Source organism: Nyctibius grandis, chromosome 8 (assembly GCF_013368605.1).
Source record: "Nyctibius grandis isolate bNycGra1 chromosome 8, bNycGra1.pri, whole genome shotgun sequence".
Lineage (NCBI taxonomy): Eukaryota > Metazoa > Chordata > Aves > Nyctibiiformes > Nyctibiidae > Nyctibius > Nyctibius grandis.
In genome coordinates this window covers 34141825-34162459 of record NC_090665.1, presented here as the reverse complement: position 1 = coordinate 34162459, position 20635 = coordinate 34141825, and the positions used below count along the sequence as shown (strand labels likewise).

The window sequence follows — 20635 nt, the reverse complement described above, 5'->3', positions numbered from 1 at the left end:
ACTGAGAACTGCAGAAAACACCCTTCTCTGAGTCTGTGGTGCTTTCAGTGGGCTGAGAAACAGCATCCTCCATGGCTGATCAGTGGAAGAAATGCCCTGTTCTGGTCCTCCACACCCAGTATCCATTCTGGCAGTTATATCAGAACTGTAACAAGTAAAGAAGATGCTGGTGTTTACCAGGACATGGATGCTTTAAAAATTCTGGAAATCTGGATGTTTCTAAAGCAGGCTAAAAGTGCCTGCTTCTGGCTCGCTCTGCCTGCCTACTGGATATCTGGTGGAAAACCTTCACCGCCCTAGAAACTCACTGAATGATCCACCTTAACACCTCTGCAAAGTGATCATTCCCCAAAGTGGCTACGGTTAGCAAAGGTGGACACCCTTCTAGATCTTGCCACTATCCAAGTGTTGTGTAAATCTCTGTGCATGCTCAGAATATTCTTTTAGAAGAAAACCATAAAGGAAGGGACTGGTTTGTCTGAACTCCTGATACCAAGGTGAGTTTGTGACTAAGCCTCTGCTCCTCCTTTCTTTATTGAGTGTATACATGGTCCTGAATCTTACTGACCTGGGCTTCTAAGAAAACCTCTTGATAGGAAGATGACGTAAGAATGTTACAACAGTGCTTTTAAGGGGAAATCCACGACACCCCAGAAAGTCTGTGTAGGATCGAGTAGAAATCTCCATACGCAGGTGTGGAGAAGGCTCTTAGCGTCCCCATGCTGCAAACGGGGGAGAGGTCAGCACAACTGCATCGGGACATTTTGATTGCTGCTCTCAGGTGGCTCCTGAGGAAACTAGATGTTAGTCTTATCTATTGTAAAAATAATGCATGAGTTAGGATCGTAGAAGTGGAGGAGGTGTTTGGGGTTGTCCCTACAGAAAATACTTTCCAGCTTGTGGACTAGGTATCTATGATGGATGTTCCCTCAGTCTGGGTGTGGGTCTCCTCTGTCTCTTGAAAAGGTGTTGTGCGAGAGCTGCATGGGTTCATAGGTACACTGGCTTCCACAGGGCTCTGTCCTGGGCCTGGATCCCAGGCACAGTGTCCAGGGAAATAAAAGCTCATACGGGAGGCTGGCGAAGTATTAGAAGTCACCTTTACAGCCAGGACTGTCTTGGTATTAAGAAGGCAGCAGCCTTACCCCTGTAGATATTGGCTGGAGAATGAGGAGCAGAAGTGCAGCGCCGACCCCGAGACCACCGCAGGGGAAAGCTGTCTGGCAGGAGCCTGGTTCCTGCCTCCCCTGCAGCAAAAGCACCTGTGAATAGCACTGTCACCACTAGTCACCAAGTGGGTCACTGGGCCACCAAGGCGTCAAAGTCAGGCTTTTGATGGTTTTTCAGTGATAGGCAAGTTCTTCACTCCTGGGAAAAAAAACTTCCCAGCAAAGTGCGAAAAAACCTAGCACTAATTTCTCAATGTAGTGTTTGAAATATAGTTGAGATTTCTGCTTGTGTTTTATTGACATTTTTCTGTCTATGACTGTATTTTTCCATTCTTGTGTGCATCAGCATGTTGTGCTTTTTCATTTGCTTCATTTCATACAACCAAAGTGCTACCTTTCAGATTTCCCGTAGATTTAACAGCTATTTCACTGAGATGTCTGAGCCGTATTTATATAAAATATTTTTATTAGGCTGGATTCTGTTTTACAATGTTTGTATTTCATATGAATGCTTTTTACAAGCTTCTTGCTGCATTATCACAAGCTAGGCAAATATGTGGCAGGTACTACTGCTGGTACGGGCAGAATGAGTTGTGTTTTATACAATGATTTTTTTATATATATAAAGTATAAGCTTTAAAATAACAAGGGTTTAAGTCTGGACAGTAGCTTTATTAAATATGAGCAACTACCAGAATAAGAAGGAGCACAACAAAATAAGTAGGGCAGGAAATTCTCAGTGAAGTGGATATAATTCACGTGCAGGAAGACTAATTTAAGGAATTCAGTCTTGGAAACCAGAGGAAGCAAGGGCAGAAAGGTACTGCTGGCCTTGCGTTGTAGGCAGCTGCTGTACACATTCATTTTTAGCCTGGTGTGAAGAGGGTGCAACTCTAGTCATCTTATTGGAGATTCACGATTACAAAAAAAAATGTTGAGTAATGCTTATTGTGTAAAAAGGACCTTAACATACTAAAGCAAAGAATTAAGGGACTCCTAATCAGGACAAAACAGAGGGTCTTTGCCATCCTGTTAATTACTGCCTTGTCAGTCCATCCGAGCAGTGCCCCTCCTGTCCAGGCTTGCAGCAAGGGAGCCGTGTTGCTGATTCAGCACTGTGCACCTGCAGAGCTCTTAACCCATGCGTTGATCCTGAAACCCAGAGCTTTTACAAAACTTTCTGCACATCTATGGACCCTGGTTTTTACCTTATAAGAGCATAGCCATGTAACTGCATGGAATATAAATCGAGGCTGACTGGCTCTTGTGCTCTGACCTGGTACTTATACATGCGCTTCAACTTAATTGCCTTAGAAATTAATGCCAGGTTGGTACAAGTCACTCTGCTGTATTCTTGCCCCAGGTTTTCTGCCTTCCTTCCCTCCACAGTTGCTTTATACCAATGCTATCTTTGGCCTTTTGTCTAGGCTTTATTGCAGAACTTCAGAGCAACATGACAATGCTCAGCCATTCAGAAAACCCTGTCAGGGCAGAAGGGGACCGTAAAGAAGACATAGCACGGCTTTTGGGTGACCTTCCTAGCCTTGGCAGGAATCGAAGAGAGGAGCTTTGCTGCTGGACTCTGTGGGCAGACTGGAGTGCCTTGCAGGGAACTGTCCCTCATTCCTCTATGCAATGCCTACATAGAGAAGGGAGAGCAGGATGATGGGTATTAAGCTGTCGATGCTGTGGAGCAAGGTAAGTGGCAAAATCCCATTCAAGCAAACTAGAAAGAATATGGACGGGAGTGGAAAAAACCTTATCTGAGGAAAGACAGTTTTCTGGGTGTAGAGAAAATTGTTGGAAAGGTGCAACCAGGACCAGTGACAAGGATTTTGCCTCTTTCTGAGTGTACAGTAATTGTCAGGGACTGTGGAAAAGACCCTGAGGTACTTACTAGTCCTAGGATGTCTAAAATAATCAGTGCCATATGGGTGTGATGAAAGACCTCCATAAGTGTAGTGTGAAGCCAGGGGCTTTTCAGAGCAGACAGGGAAGGCAGAAGGTACTGCTGAGACCCTACTGCACCCCAGGGTGCAGCTCCAAATGTCTGCTCCTGGGAGGTGAATGTACACAAAGAGGAAAGGGGAAGGAGCTCAGAAAATGTAGAGCTTATTACAGAGAGTCTAAAAGGGCCAGGGTCATTCAGACAGCTGAGTCTATATAAGCAAGTAAATACCAGAGAAACAGAGAAGTCAACTGTCAACTATTAAACTAAACAATATTACTGCAGGAACAAATAGGTATAAACTGTCAGTGTATTTTTCAAGTTGTAAATTAAAAGTTCTTAACCACTAGTAAAGGGGAGCATGATACGGGCTTTCTGACTGGAGAATTGGGGCGAGATTCCTTACGGGCTCAAAACCTGCGCTGGATGCGGATGTGGGTATGTGAGGGTTTGCCTGTGATGGCAGGAGATCAAACTCCACGGCCTGGAAGGTCCCTTTTTCATCCTGTATTGCTAGGAAGGAAATGATGCAAAAGGTGGTTTTAGACTATTGTTATTAATAGACTGGAAATAGCTATAAATTAATTCAGTTTGGGTGGCGAGCAGTCATCTTAAACCTGTGTCACTTCCACATCTGTGACAAGAACTACTTACAACAGCCCGTGTCCCCTCTCTGTTTCCCCTGCCCCCAGCGCTGCACATTAAGAGGAGCTGATGATTTTTGGCCGCTAACCACGTTTGGATGAAACCCCGCAGCATTTTGCCTCTCTCTGCTTTACTGTCGCCCTCACGGTGAGGCATTTCCACTCCGGCGCCGGGAGCCACAAACGATCGCTGCCAGCCCCGAAATGTCTCCCTCAGCACCCAGAGGAAAAGCGTAGCGCCTTCCCGCCGTTACCCCACGCTATAGTTCAGTCAGCAACGGCAACCAGCTGCTCGGCCAGCCACATCCCGGGCCGCTCCCCGCCGGTGCCTGTGCGCCGAGGGGCGGCGGCCCGGGCCAGGCCAGCGCGGCCGGGCGACCGCTCGGCCTTCAGCTCCCAACAGGCCCCGCGGCCATCGGCGGGGCGGGCGCTGAGGGAGCTGACGGGCGGCCACTACTGCGTGGGGGCAACGCGGAGCCCGCCGCGTGCCTCTGTGCCCGGGGATAGCTCCAAAACGTGCAGCCGTTGCTGACGAAGAAGAATGTATTTTACACACGAATGTAATCCATTCTACCCTGCGTAAGGCTGGTTTACGCAGAGGAGCTTTCCTAGCTTCCCTCAAGGTGAAACCACGAAAGTCTTCTATTGTTCCCTCACTCAACTTTCCCTATGAACATGTTTAACCATGTTTTTACCCAGGACACTGGAATAAGGAAGGTTTAAAAGGCTTTATTTTGCTCTGGGGGAGCTGAAATTCAGTCCCCGCTGCCCAGGTAAGGGGGTGCTATGCTCTCCTTTGCCACAGGCGCGATGCATTTTGTCTTTGTGTATTGCTGTCACTTCCAGTGACAAAAAAAAATAATAGCTTTTCAGTAGAAAACTGGCCTTTTCCAATATCTGTAACACAGGGCCAATCGGTGTCCGATATCTACGCTGACTTCTGCTTGTTTCTTCTTGTGTAACAACAGCGGTTCAGAAACAGGCAGGGCTGACCCACCTGGCTCTGCCAGCCCTGGTCTCGCTTTGTTCCCTACGTGGCCTGGAAATGTTTTTTTGCCAGAAGTGGGATGCAAATAAGTCAAACAAAAGTCTAATTCACCTTCCTGCTTTGTCTCCCTCCAGACATAATCTCATTTTAATTAAATTACCTTACTCCAATGAATGAAAATACGAAGCACAGATCATATTCCACATTGAATTTTTCCACAGCCTGTTTTCTTAAAATTCCTCTCTCTGCTATTCAAGGTCTTTTAGATGGAACGCACACACTGTGTGAGCCTCACTTCGGATACTCTACGGGCTAATTGAAGAACATGATGGAAGGAAGGGGAGAGTGTGAGTAAAATATCTGGTTTATATTTCTATCCTCAAATGTCAGTTCATTACCAAAGTTAGAAACCAGCTCATGCAGAAAACTCATTATGGTCTCATTTAGAATACTTATTTCTTGAGAGACAAAAAAGAATTGCCTTGCATGGCTTACTTGTCCAACACAAATATGCCACATTTTACAGTACACTTTGGGATGTGAAGTAAAGAGGGTTTTCTTTAGGATGCAGTATGTTCAATACTCTATTTAACTTGTTTATCTGCATTTAGTTAAAATCCAAAGCAGTGAAGACTCCCACTGCTCTCTGTTCTCAACACTCCTGTCGATACTCGAGTCACATTATTTGCATAGATTTTGCAAGCTTTGGTTATTTATTTGGAAGCATGTAAGTCAGGCAAAATCAAATGGTCGGGGAAGTCACATCTACAGTCCTTTGCACAAAAGTGCACTTTTCCTGTGATTTTAGTGCTTGTAACTGTGTCCAGTAGCAATTAGGTGACTTGGATCTCTGTTCACAAGCACAGCCAGGATGCAGTAAGCTGCTTCTGGGAGTGAGACAGATGCATGGTGCCTGGGACAGCCCTGCATGCCCATGCTGCTGGCCAGCGGGCCCTGTCAGTGCTGGCAGGGGCACTTGAGCCATGGAACTGCAACTTGCTCTGCAGAAATTGGGCTGAAGTCACCAGTTGGTTCTGTGCTACTAACCTGGACTGTCAAGGATGGTCACTGCATCTGAGTTGTGGTTGGGATGCAGCCCTGGTGCTGCGGGAAGTCTGCAAAGCCCATCTGTGGGTAAGGCAGGCTGTGTTGGTTGGTTGGTATTGTTGGCTTGATTTCCCTAGCACAGACAGCACGTCATCCATGTAACACTTCTGTGCCATTAGAAAACATCCTGAATAAAGGGAAATTTGCAAGAAGAAACTAAAAATCAGTATAATAAAAAAAAATTGCAATTGCTGGAGAAACTTGCCAATACTTGCATTAATCTCTGCAGGCGAGATGTTCTTGCCAGTGGGCCAAACTTAATCATTTGTAGGCACCTAGAGTAGTACCTTACTGTACAGCAAATCCCGTGGGTATCCGTGGGTGTCCTTGCGAAATACGGTACGGTGCTTATGTGAGTAAGTGATGGAGCTGTCCCCAGGAATTGCTATCTCTGTCCCGGCAGTGGCATGGTGGTGGTGGTGGCATGGTGGTGCTGTCCCTACTCACTCCTCTGTCCCATCACCCTGAGCCTGCCGATGCTCCAGTTCCAGAGAAAGCCAAGTGCCTGGTATTCACCTGCAAGTTGACAAACACATTCTAGAAATGAATATTATGTAACTTTATCAGTTTTCAAGATCTGGCTGTTCCTATTTCCCACCTTGTGTAAGATTTCCTTGGATAAGCTACTGCGTCCTTCAAAAAATATCTGTGGACTTTTCCCCTTTCCCCCACTCCCACCGTTACTTCATACACTCCAGTGGGTAGGAGGAGTAGAAATGTTTACAAGGAGGTCCCAGAAAACTCGGGTCATGAATCTCGCATTGCGAGCTCCTCTCCGGCGGGTTCGCGGGTGCCCGTGCCCGCAGCCCCCCGGCACCGGCGCTACCGCCCCGCCGCGCCCCCCCGCAGGTAAGCGCTGCCGGAGCCAAGCCGCTCCCCGGGGGCGTCGGTCCCCGCTCCCCCCTCCCACCGCCACCCCGACAGACCTCCCGGGGTGCCCTCCCGAGCCTCCGCGGTGCGGGCGCTTGCCAGGAAGGGGGCTGCTGCGGGGCGGCAGGCGGGGGGACCCCGCGGCCCCCTGACCGTGCGGGGCGGGGGGGGGGGGGGGAGCGGCGCAGCGCTGCGCCTTTAAAACGTCCGCCATGACGCGGGCGGCGGTTGGCGCGGGCCGTGTGTGGCGGCCGCGTCAGGCGGGCCGGGAGCCAGGCGGGGCTGCTGCCCGGTGTCAAACTGAGCCGCCTCCGAGCGCCCCGCTGCCGGCGGGGGGGCGGGAGCCGGGGGCTCCGCCGCGGCGGAGCAGTCTGTAGCAATGCTTTGGTTTAGTTGCTCGTAGGTAGGTTTTTCTGTCTTACTTCCTCACCCCCCCCCCCCCCTCCCCAGCCAAAAAATGACAATGTGGTGCAGTGCTGCCTGGCGAGCGGTGTCGGAGATGCTGGTGAGGTGGTGAACGCGTGTCACACAGCCCCGCCGGAGCCGGCTCCTCGCCGGCCGCGGGTGAAGGGGAGCCCCGGGAGCCCCCGCGCCCGGGTGGCTGCGCGGGGCCGGCGGCTCCGCGGAAGGTGCCCTGCCCCGAGCCCCGCACCCCGGGGCGGGGGGACCTTCCGCAGGCAGGCTGGTGCGGTTGTCGTTGTGCAGTCACCTCGGGTGAACCAAGAAGTGATCCGAGGGAATGCGCTGAGTTATTTGGTCAGCGGTCTGAGAAGCAGCATCTTTTTGATTAGTTTGTTACTGTTTTCTTGGTGCTTTACGTGCTGCTAGCTGTATAATAAAGGGTGTGGGGTTTGGTTTTTGGTTTGTTTTTTTTTTTTAACAGCAATATTAATTGTTATCCTCTATTTTTGCAAAGTTTTTGCTGAAGAGCATGATTTTCCTATTCTGTACTTCCCAGAGCTCTGTGACATTTCACTGGCATCCATTAATGCTACAGCAAGAACATCCTGAGTCCTTGGTCAGTTCTTTGGTGCTCTCTGAAATAGAAATGGCTTACTTGAGAACAGAAAGAAAAGGCTCCGGTCATTTCTGCATGTTCTGTGGAGTGGTGGAAAAAGCTGTGTGGTGAAAGTACTCCAGCACGCTGCAAGGAGGGAAACAAACTGGATTTTCTCTTGTGTCCTTCATACACTCCTTTCCTTTTCAGAGTTCAGTATACTATACCTATAGAAGAAGCTGTGCTAGTGCATGAAGGGTGGTCTTATGGATAAGATACCGATTTAGGCCTCAAGAGTTTGGGGCTCAATTAGTAACTCTACTTAACCAGCTTTATGTGCAAGCTGGGTGTAAGTCACTTTGTGCTCATCTGTATCTCAGATTCCCCATTTGTAAAACAAGGCTATGGATTTCAAAACCTCACTAGGGATAAGATCATACGGCTGTTTGGATCCTCTGCATAGCAGGGTGACTGAAGGCATAATAAGCCCTTTTGATACCTAGCTGTATATTGCAGGTCAGTCTCTATGTGTATGAATATATAGTTTGATCAAAATTTTATTAGTTTCAAAAAGGATCGAATGTAACATTACCTTCCTGGATTTTCAGGCACTAAATATTTCTTGTGTTTGCAGCACAGGTCAACTCTTCCTAGTTCATTAGCTATTGTCAGTTTTGCCAGGCTTCTGAGGAAAGCAGTCTTTGACAGCACCTTTGCTCTCAGGTGGAAACATGGTTGTGTCCCTCTAGAATGCTTGTTTCTGTTACATTATGTTCTCTTTTCATACTACCAATAATTAAACACAGCTTTTTTCCCCCCTATTGATCAGTTGCTGAAGTAAAAGAAACCTCTATCCTCCCCATGCTAACTGTTGACATGGAAAACAAGGAAAATGGCTCTCTGGATGTCAAAAAGTAAGTGAATCCATAGTGTTCAGTGTATGTAAACAGCACATGGATTTTGATTGTAGTTTTCCTTTGACTTAATGCGGTTGGCAAGGGTGGGCACCTCCATCTTTGCTCATTTCAAACCTTCTTTGTTCTCAATTGCTTTTATTGTGTTTCAGCTTTGAAATAGAAGAGTCTTGGGCACTGAATTGATTAAAAGTAACATGTGGGAGGACTCTGTAGCAATGGAGAGATGCAGAAGCTAGTAACTTCAGTTAGGGGTATACCTTTCTCCTCTCGACTAGAGACTAAAGCAAGTGGTAGCACTGTAACCGGTACTCTACCTTTGCTCACCTGTCCGCTAGTGACTTTTGCCAAACTGGTGCCTGATGGTGTGTCCTGTGTGGAAATCTCCTCTGTCTCTTTCAGTGAGACATAGGCCCTTCTCTGCTTACTGCCCAGCCATCTAGAGCTGAGTAGTAGTAGCAGCAGCATACATCCTTGGTGTCAGTTCTCTTTGGGAAGAGATATTTTAAGCTGTTTGCTGGAGAGACCTAAACTGCTGGGTTTTTACTTCAGACCTAGGTGGGAATAAGACATGGTGTGCACTGCTCTACAATTTTCTTTCATGTGGTAGACTCCAGGCTAAGGGATACGAACTGTTTTGGAGCCATTTCCGTATCCTTAAAGGTCAGCAATTCTTAGATTAGGACTAGCAATTCTGAATGAAGTCATGATCTGAGAAGTGGAGTTCTGTGTGGAAAAATTTGGCCTTGCTCCTTAGGGTTATAGAAGCCGTGGTGAGATAGATATATACATATATAAATATATATATTTTAAAAAAAAACACACAAAGAAAGGTACTAGAGAGTTCTTAGTCTGTTTTCTCAAACTGCAGCGCTTCTGCAAAGTTGCACCTCGTTCTTGTCCTTCGAATCTCTTTTCCATAAGCCTTCCAAGCAAACTTGACAGTATTTAGGCCCTAGGCACTAGAGTAATGTAAATGATAATAATAATAAACAAATAATAATAATGGTCACTTCAGGAAGCTGACAAAACACCTGATTATGACACAGCATCAAAAGATCTGATGGCAGCCATTAAAATCAGCATGCTCCCCCTTCACTTGAAACATTGGTTACACCACACCAACATAAAATGCATGTTCCTATTCTGTGACTATGAATAGATTATACCATGTAAGTCCTTCAAAAGCCACCTTCAGTTGGCAGTCTTGCTTCTACAATGAGGACTCCGTGGTGGGGGGGAGAAGGGAGGCAGTCAAAGCAAGGATAGTTTGTATTTAATCATTTTCCCCTGAGGCTTAGGTGATAAAGGCTCAACTACTAATTGTGAAGGTGGCTTTTTAAAACTGATGGGGATTGTAATTAAACTGATCAGGAGCTGTGGTTTCTAAGTGAATGTACACAGTATGTATGTGTGCATATCTACAAAGGAAGTATTTGGCACTTTCTTGAAGTGGTTATAAATAGCTTCGATAAAATCTGTTCACAGCTATATCTTTTCAGGCCTTGCTGCTTCTGCCACACGATGGCAATAAAGGCACAGGGACAGTGGTGAAAAGCAGACAAGCCTAATCTTTATTCATTATCAGTGCATCTAGTATCTCGTTAAAAAGCCTAAAATGCCAGTCCTCTTAAGATTTTACAGTATCCAGGATGTCTGACACAAACCAGTGTATGGCTAAGCCATGGCTCTGTTACATATTCCCTTTTCTTGTCTAAAGAATAGAGCCATGTGCAACAGCAGGGCAAGGAGGATACTGTTAAAGTCTCAAAGCCAAATGAGCATCTGTGTGGGTAGATGGGTTAAAATCCAGCCAGCCTCCAACAGTCTGCCACATGCCTTGGAGTCTTCTGCAGCTATAGCTGTGGAAATTGGCTCCACTTGAGGTCCAGCGTGATGCTGTTCCTTGAGGCAGGAACTTGCAATTATTTCCTGTGATTAGTTAATGACTAAGGTAGAGCCCCCAAAGTCATTGCAGTTGGGCCTGGGATGGGGCTGGACAAACTGTAGTTCCCTATCGGTAAAAGAAGAGCTACATGAAGAACTAATGCACCTGGGCTGAAATACAAAATTGTGGGAAGGAGGGTTTGGGACCGTATTTAGTTTGAAATTAAAGTGTTTTGGGAAGTAAGCAAAATACAGTTAGGAGGTATTTTTACAGATTGAATCTTTTATTTGCTGTTTAGGAAGAATTAAATTCAATATCTTTTAGGATTTATTATGTTTTTTTAAAATACTGAGTTGTTGGGGTTTTGGTTTTTTAGTTTTTAAGTAGAAGATGAGTCATTGAGAGTGATAGTCTATGTCTTAGGGAAAATGCAAAGATTTAAACATAATTCTTCAAATGCTCCTTTTACAAATACATGTAGGTTTTGTGTGATGCTTTTCACATTTTACCTCTTAAGCCTCAGAACGTTCACAACACCGAAAATCTTAATTGAAAGGCATTCTTTGATTTAAAAAAAAAAAGTGCAGCTCCAATAAGGCCAGATAGTCTTATTTTCAGTTTTGCTGAATGTTGATGGGAGGCACTGTATGTGATTCTATTCGCTTCTCTTCATGGCTGATTGGAAAAATGGTTGGCCCTTGATTCACTCAGTTGTTTTGCTGAAAGACATACAAGTCTGGGCAAGACACAGCTGGTGAAAGTTGGAACAGAAAAATTTGAAGGATAGGACAAAAATGCTGTCAGGAGAGTGTAATCTCTGTTTCTTTTCCAGCTGGTGCTGTTCAAAGTCAAAGCCCTGCTTCTAAGCTTCAGAACCTGAAACGGATAGGATTCTGACATCTGCCTTGATCTGTACATTTTTGATATTTCTTCATTAGCATTATGGTTAAGCATGCAGAACAGTGGAAAATGTCTGGCTTGAACTTTGGGACTTCTAGTTGGAGAAACATGTTAAAGAAGTTCCTGCTTTTGATGTCTTGTTGTTCATCCTCCTAAACTGCTATAGCAAAGGCAATCAAGCTCACTGTATGTCTTTTTTACCACAAATTTGCAGATACACAAAGGTTATCTGAGAGAGAGTGATGGCAGGTTGAGGATAAGAAATGCAGGAGAAGGATAGTAATATGAATGATTGGTTGTTTTTGCTACTGTGGAAAGCAATTGCCTGAGGTCAGTCACAGAAGGAATTAATTCTGATTGTGTTTAACAGATGTTTTCTCAGATTCATAGCTATTTTAAAAGTTCATAGATTTGTCCAAAGATGAGTCCAAAACCAATTTTGGGAAATTTTCTATATTGAGCAATTAGTGCAATCATTGGTGCCTCTCTTTTTTTTTTGTTTTGCAAGGTAAAGATGGTTTCCAGCAGTTTCTACCCATGTTACAAGGAAGCACAGTCTCATCTGGGAACAGAATAATCCACATACTGCAATTCTTTATAAGTACTTGGTAGTTGAAAACAAGCTGCAGTCTTGAAAGACAGGTATTTGGTACCTCAGTCATGGTAGTCTTTGTTCTCCAACTGCAAAGGCAGCACGCTTGCAGGAAAAGATCCTGACTGATTACCTTTGGCTGATGTGAAGATTCGTATACCTCAGAGCGGTACCTCAGTTGTCCCCAGCATCAGGTCTTTGAAATGGAAGAGAACAGGAGTGACTGTTCCATATCAGGGCAGGGGGAGGTGTGTCAAAGGATATTTTTCCTGGAGGAACAAGGAAGGAGGGGATGTACATGGGGTGTGCACAAAGCAGCAGCAGACACTCTGCACACGTTTAGTGATTACTTGTCTGGATTTGCACTTTGCAGTTCAGTAGAGAACGGGAGACCTCCAGATCCTGCTGACTGGGCTGTTATCGATGTTGTGAATTATTTCAGAACAGCTGGATTTGAAGAACAAGCCAATGCTTTTCAAGAACAGGTAAATCTATTAGGAAACACCTTTTGACTGCCACCAGTTTCTCACATTGTACATTTTTGCCATGGACCTGGTTATATGCTGTTAAATTGGAGTGAAAATCCCACATTAATGGAGGGATTTGAGTCTGTTATTGGGTGCAAATCCATGGGACTATGATCTTTGAGTAATAATATTGTTCCACAGGGTGTGGATAATGGGTTGGAGTTTGTTTAAAACAGTCATCTGAAAGGTGAGGAATCTAAACAAATTTTCTGGCTTGGACTCAGCGTCCCTATACAACCCACTCAGTTTCACTATCTTGTTATTTAAAATGTGAATGGTAATTCCCTTCTTCCTTAGTGTATTGTGCAAATACGCTCATGAGTATTTATAAAATCCAGGGCTCCTAAGAAGCAAGTTGCTTTTGAAGACGTAGGGTGAAAAAGGGGCTGCTGTGTTGCATTGAACTTGGCAGTGCAAGTGAACAGGGAAAGGACAAGTTGGCAATAAAGGGGAAGAATCTTTCTAGAAACAGGAGCAGCATGTTTGTAGGACTCAGTCTGAGAGAGAGGTTGGGTCTTCATTTCTGGGCCTTGTAACTGCTGATGCGAATGGATGGCTTCTTTTGGTAGTTTTGATCAGCAAAGAGCTTAACAGTCGTGTGGCCCCTTGTAACTCACCTATCAGCACACTGGTAAGGTGTGTTAGTGGGGCAGGATAGGGAAGTTGGCTTACCTGGCCTAAAGCCCACCTGTACCATAGAGAAGGAGCTTACCTGTCCATATTGTCAGTTCAGCACCTTCCCTGAGAAGTCTATAGGTTTGCGTGCGACTACCAGGAAACTAATTACCAACACTTGTATTTAGTATCAAAATAGACGGCTTGACTTTCCAAGGCACTGAGCTAGTGCAAGTTATTGGCAGCCTTTCAGGGAAACTGTACATCTAAACGTGAAATGACATTACTGTTGGTCAGGTTAATCTTGCTGACCTTCAGCACCTGGACAGTGAAATCCCATCAGATTGTGATTGATGAGTATAACAGAGTATCTAAATCTAGCTCTTTGTTCTTGGGGGTGAAAACCTGGTGGTTGGGTAATTCTCTGGCAGAGTGCAGAGAGGGGCTCTTTCTGCAGCTGCTACTAATTTTTCAGAATTTGATGGGTAAACAGGCAAAAAAATTATTTAAGTGTATCCATTCCTTAATACCAGCATCCATGTCTCCTCAACAGCCCTGGAAATGTGGCTTAAAAAAACCACACAGGCGAAGTAATTGCAGCCTCTGGGTTTTTTTCCTTATACTGAAAGAATACCTCTGACTTTCATCAAATATCTTAACCTCCCTGCATCTCAGATGGCTTGTCAATAATACTGCAGTAATTACTACTGATCTTGCAGCAGCAAGGTGAGGCTAACTCATGAGTTTTGGCAAAGCAATTTGCAACAGCCTGATGGAAAGCAGCATAGAAGTAGAGTGTAAAAGGTTTTATTAGTATTCTGCAGCGAGGGCAAGTGGCTTCAGGAGGATAGCTGAAGTAAGCTGCTTTTTATCAACGTGTTGCCAGGGCTCTGCTAGGATAGCCATGGGCAGAAATGTGACTCTGATTCTGCTGCCAGCTTCACTTTATGCCAAAGCCTCAGAGAGAGAGGCTGACAGCTGCCACCAAGATATGGCCAGGACATGTGGGATGGACACTCACAGCAGAAGTCATTGCCACTTCCTTCCCCCTCCATTCCCTTAGCAGCAAGTGCCTGGTTCTCCATGGCAGCTCTGCCAGCACGTTCCCTGTCGGCACCAGGAACAACCCTGTCCCTAACCTCTTACCAGTGGTGGTGGTCGTCTGTTTCCTCTACACCGTTTCCTAGCCACTAACTTTAACTCTGTGTACTTATGGTATTTGTTACCAGGATCTCCCAGGCCTTCCAGGTTACTTTGAAGTGACCAGGCATGCAGCTGAAGCTCTGGCCATCTCCGTTTTTCTCTGTTGTTTGTACTGCAGCTTGCCAGGGCCCCAGAAACCTAAATTCTTTTGATCTGCTACTGCCCTGAATACATACTGGAAAGGGAATGAGGCTATAAATGGTAAAGGAAAGTATTCCATTTCACCTACAGCACCGGGAAATTGTTTTCCACTGAGCTGCTTCAGTAGGGGTAGCACAATGGTTTCCTTACAAAACATCCATAGCCCAGAATGTAATCATGAGATCTATTACTAAATCAGACAAGCCAAGAAGCTGGTGGCACAGGATAACTAAAGAGAGAGGCAGACCAGATGCAGGATGAGGGTGTGAACACCTTCAGAGAACGGCTGTCTGCCAGTATGTGGCTGAGCTTTCTCTTGGAGCCCTGGGAGCACAGGGGGCTGTGGCTCACTCGAAGTCTGAAGCTGCTTGCCATGTCTCAAGACATGCTAGCGCATGCCTGACCTTCGTTATTGCCCATGTGGCTTCTTGACCATTAATATTGCAGTAGCTGGATAAGCCCAGGTAACCCAGTGGTAGTTTGCTGGCCTCGCTGCAATGCCTTACCAGAAGGGAAACGGGTTTGATGCTAGCTTCTGTCCACTGCTCCGTTCTAGCAGAGCCATGGCATGGAGGAGCATGTAGACATGCTGGCTGCCGTGCTTTCGTGTTAGCTGTACTGTAAAACCTTGCAGTTATCAGTCACTTGGAGAAGGAGCAAAAAGAGTGCTGGGAGGACTTGAAGATTAACTGGTCCTCTGGTTATTTGCTGAAGACAATACACTATTGCTGCTGAGGTCATTCTGGCACAGTGGGGAATTACTCTTAGCTCTAGTTCTGCAGGGGGGTGTCTCTGCAGATGACATTAAAAAGGCATACGGAAAGCTGGCATTGAAGTTGCATCCTGAAAAAAAAAAATCCAGAAAATAGAGAAGTAGCAGAGAAGAAGTTCAGAGAAGTCACCAAAGCATACAAAATCTTACCTGGTGCCAAAACCAGAATGACTATGACAATTCTACAGAAGCAGGTTTAAGTGGAAAACTAAAAAGAAGTGGAAGAGGTAAAGCTTACAATACACACAAAGATATAACACACTTGAATTCTGAATACATAATCATTCGTTTCTACCCAGATATGTTTAGAGAATCAGTTTTCTATTCAGTGAAAGCCTTAGTAGTTACCAACATTTCTAAAATCCACAGGGAACCTTGGGAAGAAGAAGGGAAAGGAATAGATGCTTTTTTCCTATTGTTGGAGTTTCTCCTGTTCCAGGTACTGGATTTACTTCATTTGGATCCTACCAAGCTGGAGGCTGTTCTTCCTCCACAGCATCGTTGAACAGCAGCAGAAAAGGCAACTTCAGATCAGTCATAGCAATGAGCAAAATGCTCACTGGTGTCAAAATTCTCACAGAAAGAATTGTGATGAGTGGAAAAGAGAGAAAAGAAAATGGTTTTAACCATTAACGTTCTCAACAGTAATGGGAAAGAGGCACCTGCTATAATGGGGTAAAAAGTTATTGGAAACTTTTTTCTTTTAGAAATACTCTTACATTGTGCTCCTCTGAAGGATTAGCAGTCATATCTATTGGGGAGATTTTAAAGAAATTCCACTTTCAGCTGATCTTTGACTATGTTGTGGTTTGTCCATGTATTTTGTATTTGTAAACTTTATCAAGTCATAAGAGAGATCAGCCTGGACAAATTCATGGTGAACTGTAATATAAGTCTTCCTCTTTTCACGCTGAGTTGTAGTCAAGGATGGCATCTCTCATGTTTCCAAGACAACATTTAATATTTCTAAGGAAGATGCTGCAGTGAGATAAATTGATATGTGATGTTTATAACATTTATAAAAATACAAAATCATGGCAATATATTATCATGAACACCAACAATATATGCAAGCATTTGAACTGGTTGTTGACCATTGATAACAAATTCAACATTTAATAGTGTTTTTTTAGTTAAAAGTAAGACACTAGTCAATGCATTGCTGTGTAGGCGTAGCTCCTGTTTCCCGAGTAGTGCATTGTGATTGAACTGTAGGAACATGTAAAGAAAAAGATGGTCCCGTGTCTAAAATGGAGATGGGGGTTGAGAGATGTGGATTCTTTCTTTTCCATTTTGACCTTTGAAGAATCATTTGCTGGTAGTTTTCAAACATACAAGTTTTGAGGTGGAAAAACCCCCAAAGCCTACAGGATTTCTAATCTAAATAGGTCAGAAAGCCAGGGTTTGAGAGAAAAAACAAACATATCTGTGATTTAAAAGTGGGAATTTTAAGCAGGAACAAGTAGAGGTTGTTGAGACCTAAGCTGGGAAGTTGCTGCTTTTAGCCTCTTCCATTTTAAGTGGAGGAAGAGAAGTTCCCTCGGTGCTGAGCTCCACAGTCAGGCCCTTCTAAAATGTCTGATTGCAGGAGTCTGTCTTGTCCCCACAGGAAGCGTGGGAAGGTTGGCGTTTTAAACAAGGCACCTGCAGTTATTAGCAGATACTGACTAGTCCAAACTTGTATATTGCTGTCAATGGTAATTCTTCTGAAATGCACTTAATAAGCTTTCTTCTTAAGAGCATCCTTCCCTTAATGGCTGATAACTAGGCAATCTGCACATGTACCTATTAATTTGAAACAGATTTACAAGGAGGGAATTTTGAAATTAGGCTCATTTGCGTTTTGTGCTTGACTAAATAGTGTTTATGCCTTAGCATAGGTGAGCGCTTGAAAAGCAGACAGCAGAATTTAGCAGCTATAAACATGGTTTCAGGAAAATAAAGGCTACTATTTCTTTTCTCACTGCTCCTCTGTAGTAGTCTTCCATTTGTTGCATGACTGTTCTCATCTGTTAGATTTGTACATTTGTCTTTATCAACTCTTTAATTCTTCTTATAGGAAATTGATGGCAAATCATTACTGTTGATGACAAGAAATGATGTACTGACTGGACTTTCATTAAAACTGGGGCCTGCGCTGAAAATCTATGAATATCACGTAAAACCTCTACAGACACAGCATCTAAAGAACAACTCTTTATAGCGAATTGTCTAATTGGGGTCACGTTGTGCCTCAAACAATAAATAAGCAATTTGGTTTCATGTGATGGAACTTTGTAAAGAGAGAATATATCTATTAAGAGTTTAAACCAAATTACAATATATATCCTATTGGATAGAGTTGGCAATATACTATATACTGAGTCTGAACTGAGAGAGGTGGTGTGTATTTTTTACATAGTACATAATGATTTTCTCTTATAGGAATTGTCAATGAGCATGTTGAGATAGCTACATCACTGTATCCCGAACAAAAGGGAGGTATGTCATTCTCATTTTTGAGCCAGACATGTTCTTGATTTCATGAATTAAAATACCAAAAAAAGAAAGCCCAAATAAAGTTTACATGCATCTTTGGGAGAGAGAAACCAATTAAAGTAGGTTTTGGTTTACATTAAAGACCTACTGAAATTACTACTTATAATTTTAGGATGGGACTGACACTTGCCAACTCACCCTTTTTTGCAGAGGGTCCTATTTTGACCTTATTAAGGTTTACTTGTGGTATGCTGCAATGTTTAAAGCTGTACATAAAACTAACATAACCCCTTCGATAGCAGAAGGCATTGCTGACAGGTGAAACTGGGTTGTGTATTTTTTGCTGTCCTTTAAATTTTCAGCTTGTTTTCACCTGTTTTTAATAGCAGTTCTATGTAAAGTATAGTTGGTTTTAAAAAGTTTGTGTTGCTTTGCAAAAAAACCCTTCATTTTATTCCTTTTTTTTAATTTATGATAACTTGTTTTCTAACATCATGCAGAAATTTGTAAAAAGAGTAAAATTCTGCACATTTTTAATATTGTCTGTTGTTGGTGTTGTAATGGTTAATTTTTTTAAATGCTTTACTTAACTGTTTGAGTACTTGTTTTAAAAACTGAAAGAAGCTGTCTCATCACCATACATCTCTGTTAAAAGAGAGTCTTGTTCAATCTGTTTGTACCAGTTCCCTATTTGACAGGTTGCTTGCTATATCCCAATAAAGCATTGCTTATGTTTGGATTCAGTTTACTTTACAGATCTTTTACTTTCTCTGTTTCTTTGTTGTGGTATATTGGAGCTCCTGTTTTTCTCCTTTTTCCCATTAAAAAGGTACCAAAACCTACTTAATATTCTATGTTCTTGTGATTACTTTTAACGCCACCTACCAAGGTATTTAAAGATTTCATTATTTTTGCTTTTTCTTGTCTAGTGTTATATACTGCTGAAGGAGAGAATTTGAAGCCCTAGTCACAGTCCACCAGTAACATCTGTGCTTCTCTTACCCCTTTCTAGAGCTGTCAGTGGTGCAGAGGCACTGTGCTGGCCCTGGTACAGCAGGGCGATTTACCCCGGAACGCCTGGGAGATAGCCCACCGATGGTGCTAAGCACTGTCTGGGCTCTCCATCTTCTGTGGCCCAGAGAGCTTTGTGATTACCCCTGGAACTGGGTAAAGCCCCTGGATGTGGGGTTGCATCAGGGAGGCTGAGCAACGGAACCGGGAAGACGGAAATAAGCAGGAGTGTGGTGAAAGTGGAAATGGTATGGGAGGAAATGGTGAAGGGGTGCAGCTGAGAAGGGAGAAGGTAAGAGAGGGTGGTGCTTTCTGCCAAGTGGGGACAGGATTCAGGGAGAGGAAGGAGAAGCTCTTGTAATCTCCTGCCTAGGTGGTGGCCCTGTCTTCGCCTCTGACTTGGCCAAGTGCAAGGTGGCTGTTGATGCTATAGTGCTAGGAGAGTTGCTTATGGTTTCTGGTGTTGAGATTTGAGAGGAGATAAAGCCACATTAATAGCTGTGCTGTAGGTAAAGCTCATAGTATATGGTATCATACATAAACTACACAGCAGCATGCTTTCGTGTATACTTTCTAACCTTTACATTGTACAACATATTTATTTGGAATTTGAGACACGTTATAGGAGACAAGGATGTGTTCACCATTTCTCTTTCTATGCCTTGTACTGTGCTCACTTCAGGTGTTGGTCTGTTAGCAGCAGGTTTGTAAGTCACAGTCTGAATTCTGCTTATGATTTTATTTACAGTTTGGTAGCGTCCAGAGACACCTACTGGGAGCAGGGTTCTTCTGGAAGAGTAGATTAAAATAGCATCATCCCTGCCTTGCGGAGTTTTCAGGTACAGTCTGTATCAGGCTAATTACAGGCTGCAATTGACAAACTATACATGAAACTTCTAAATATTTTAATATAGAAGCAGGTATGTTTATGAAAAGGATTATGTGAAGCAGCTGCGTGTAGCAGTCCAGAGATGGCTACCAGCCCTGTATTTGTAGAGTTATTGTTGGAGTAGAATACATAGTGCTATGTTACTGAAGGATGAATTGAATATTCTCTTTTTCTCTATTTGCATGCTTGGTGTGGGATTGACACAGAATTAAAAGTAAAACATATTTATTCCATCAGGGAGTAAAAATCTCTGCTGCAGAGCCACGAGAGCTCATTTGCTGATTACCGAGCACTGTGCTTTCTTTTAACATGTTTTAATGAGCAAATGAATTGCATTCAGAAACATACGAATTGTATTCCCCTTTTGATCAGCACCGCTAACTGGTTCATAGAAGTAGAGGCCTAACAGAAAGCTCACTGCAAGCGTGAAAGGGAATTTGGAGGATGTTACTCAGAACTAAGAATTTCTTTTTACTGTCTCTGATCTTTATTGTAGTTTCCTACTGTTCTCTGAGCTTTCTGATGCAGCTGTTCTCTTTGTGCAGGTGACTGTTCTGGTTTTTGTCTGTTACATTCTCCTTGCTGTTTCTGGGAGAACAAAAAATCTTTTTAAAAGAGACTGGAGGGTTTGAAAGAGGAAGTCAAAGCGAGATTATTTTTAGCTACTGTTCCTCTTGCAGAAAACACAGCTGCTGTTGAGATGAGGAAGCAACTGATGGGCATTACTGGATACTGTGTCAATACTGCAGTTCTGAGAGTTGCAGAGCTATGCAGGAATCCAGTTTATAACATGCTCTTAATGTGCCTGCAGCTAGGAGAGTTCCTCTTCTTTAAAAGCCCTCCCTGTGTTTTGGGTGGTGGTTAAGCTGCCGGGTGTCCAATTGCTCAGCTGATGCTGGGTGTGAGAGTGCCAATGGTCTCAGTGCTGCTGGTCTCCTCGCTTTCACACTGAACCAGCAGTTTAGAGAGTGGCCTCCTTCTC

General features: G+C 44.0%; 1 protein-coding gene and 1 long non-coding RNA gene across 4 annotated transcripts; one reads left to right on the top strand and one right to left on the bottom strand.

Annotated features, from left to right (window-relative positions):
- Positions 1-5490: 5490 nt before the first annotated feature.
- Positions 5491-6838, bottom strand: LOC137666694 (uncharacterized). The gene is made up of 3 exons (XR_011048681.1): positions 6783-6838; positions 6144-6372; positions 5491-5983 (listed from the first exon to the last, which is right to left on the bottom strand). It is a non-coding gene; the product is annotated as an uncharacterized lncRNA (long non-coding RNA).
- On the top strand, positions 6639-18838 carry SAMD13 (sterile alpha motif domain containing 13). Of its 3 annotated transcripts, XR_011048680.1 has the most exons (5): positions 7049-7129; positions 8553-8637; positions 12391-12502; positions 17335-17756; positions 18766-18838. XR_011048680.1 is itself a non-coding variant. In XM_068406863.1 (4 exons), exons 2-4 carry the CDS (start codon positions 8585-8587, stop codon positions 17476-17478), a joined length of 309 nt encoding a protein of 102 aa, XP_068262964.1. In that variant the 5' UTR covers positions 6639-6705; positions 8553-8584; the 3' UTR covers positions 17479-18191. The 3 variants fall into 3 exon arrangements, 2 of the variants coding, with proteins under 2 accessions (XP_068262964.1, XP_068262963.1); XM_068406863.1 differs by lacking the exons at positions 7049-7129; positions 18766-18838 and adding an exon at positions 6639-6705 and having other exon boundaries at positions 17335-18191; XM_068406862.1 differs by lacking the exon at positions 18766-18838 and having other exon boundaries at positions 17335-18191.
- The last annotated feature ends 1797 nt before the right edge of the window (positions 18839-20635 follow it).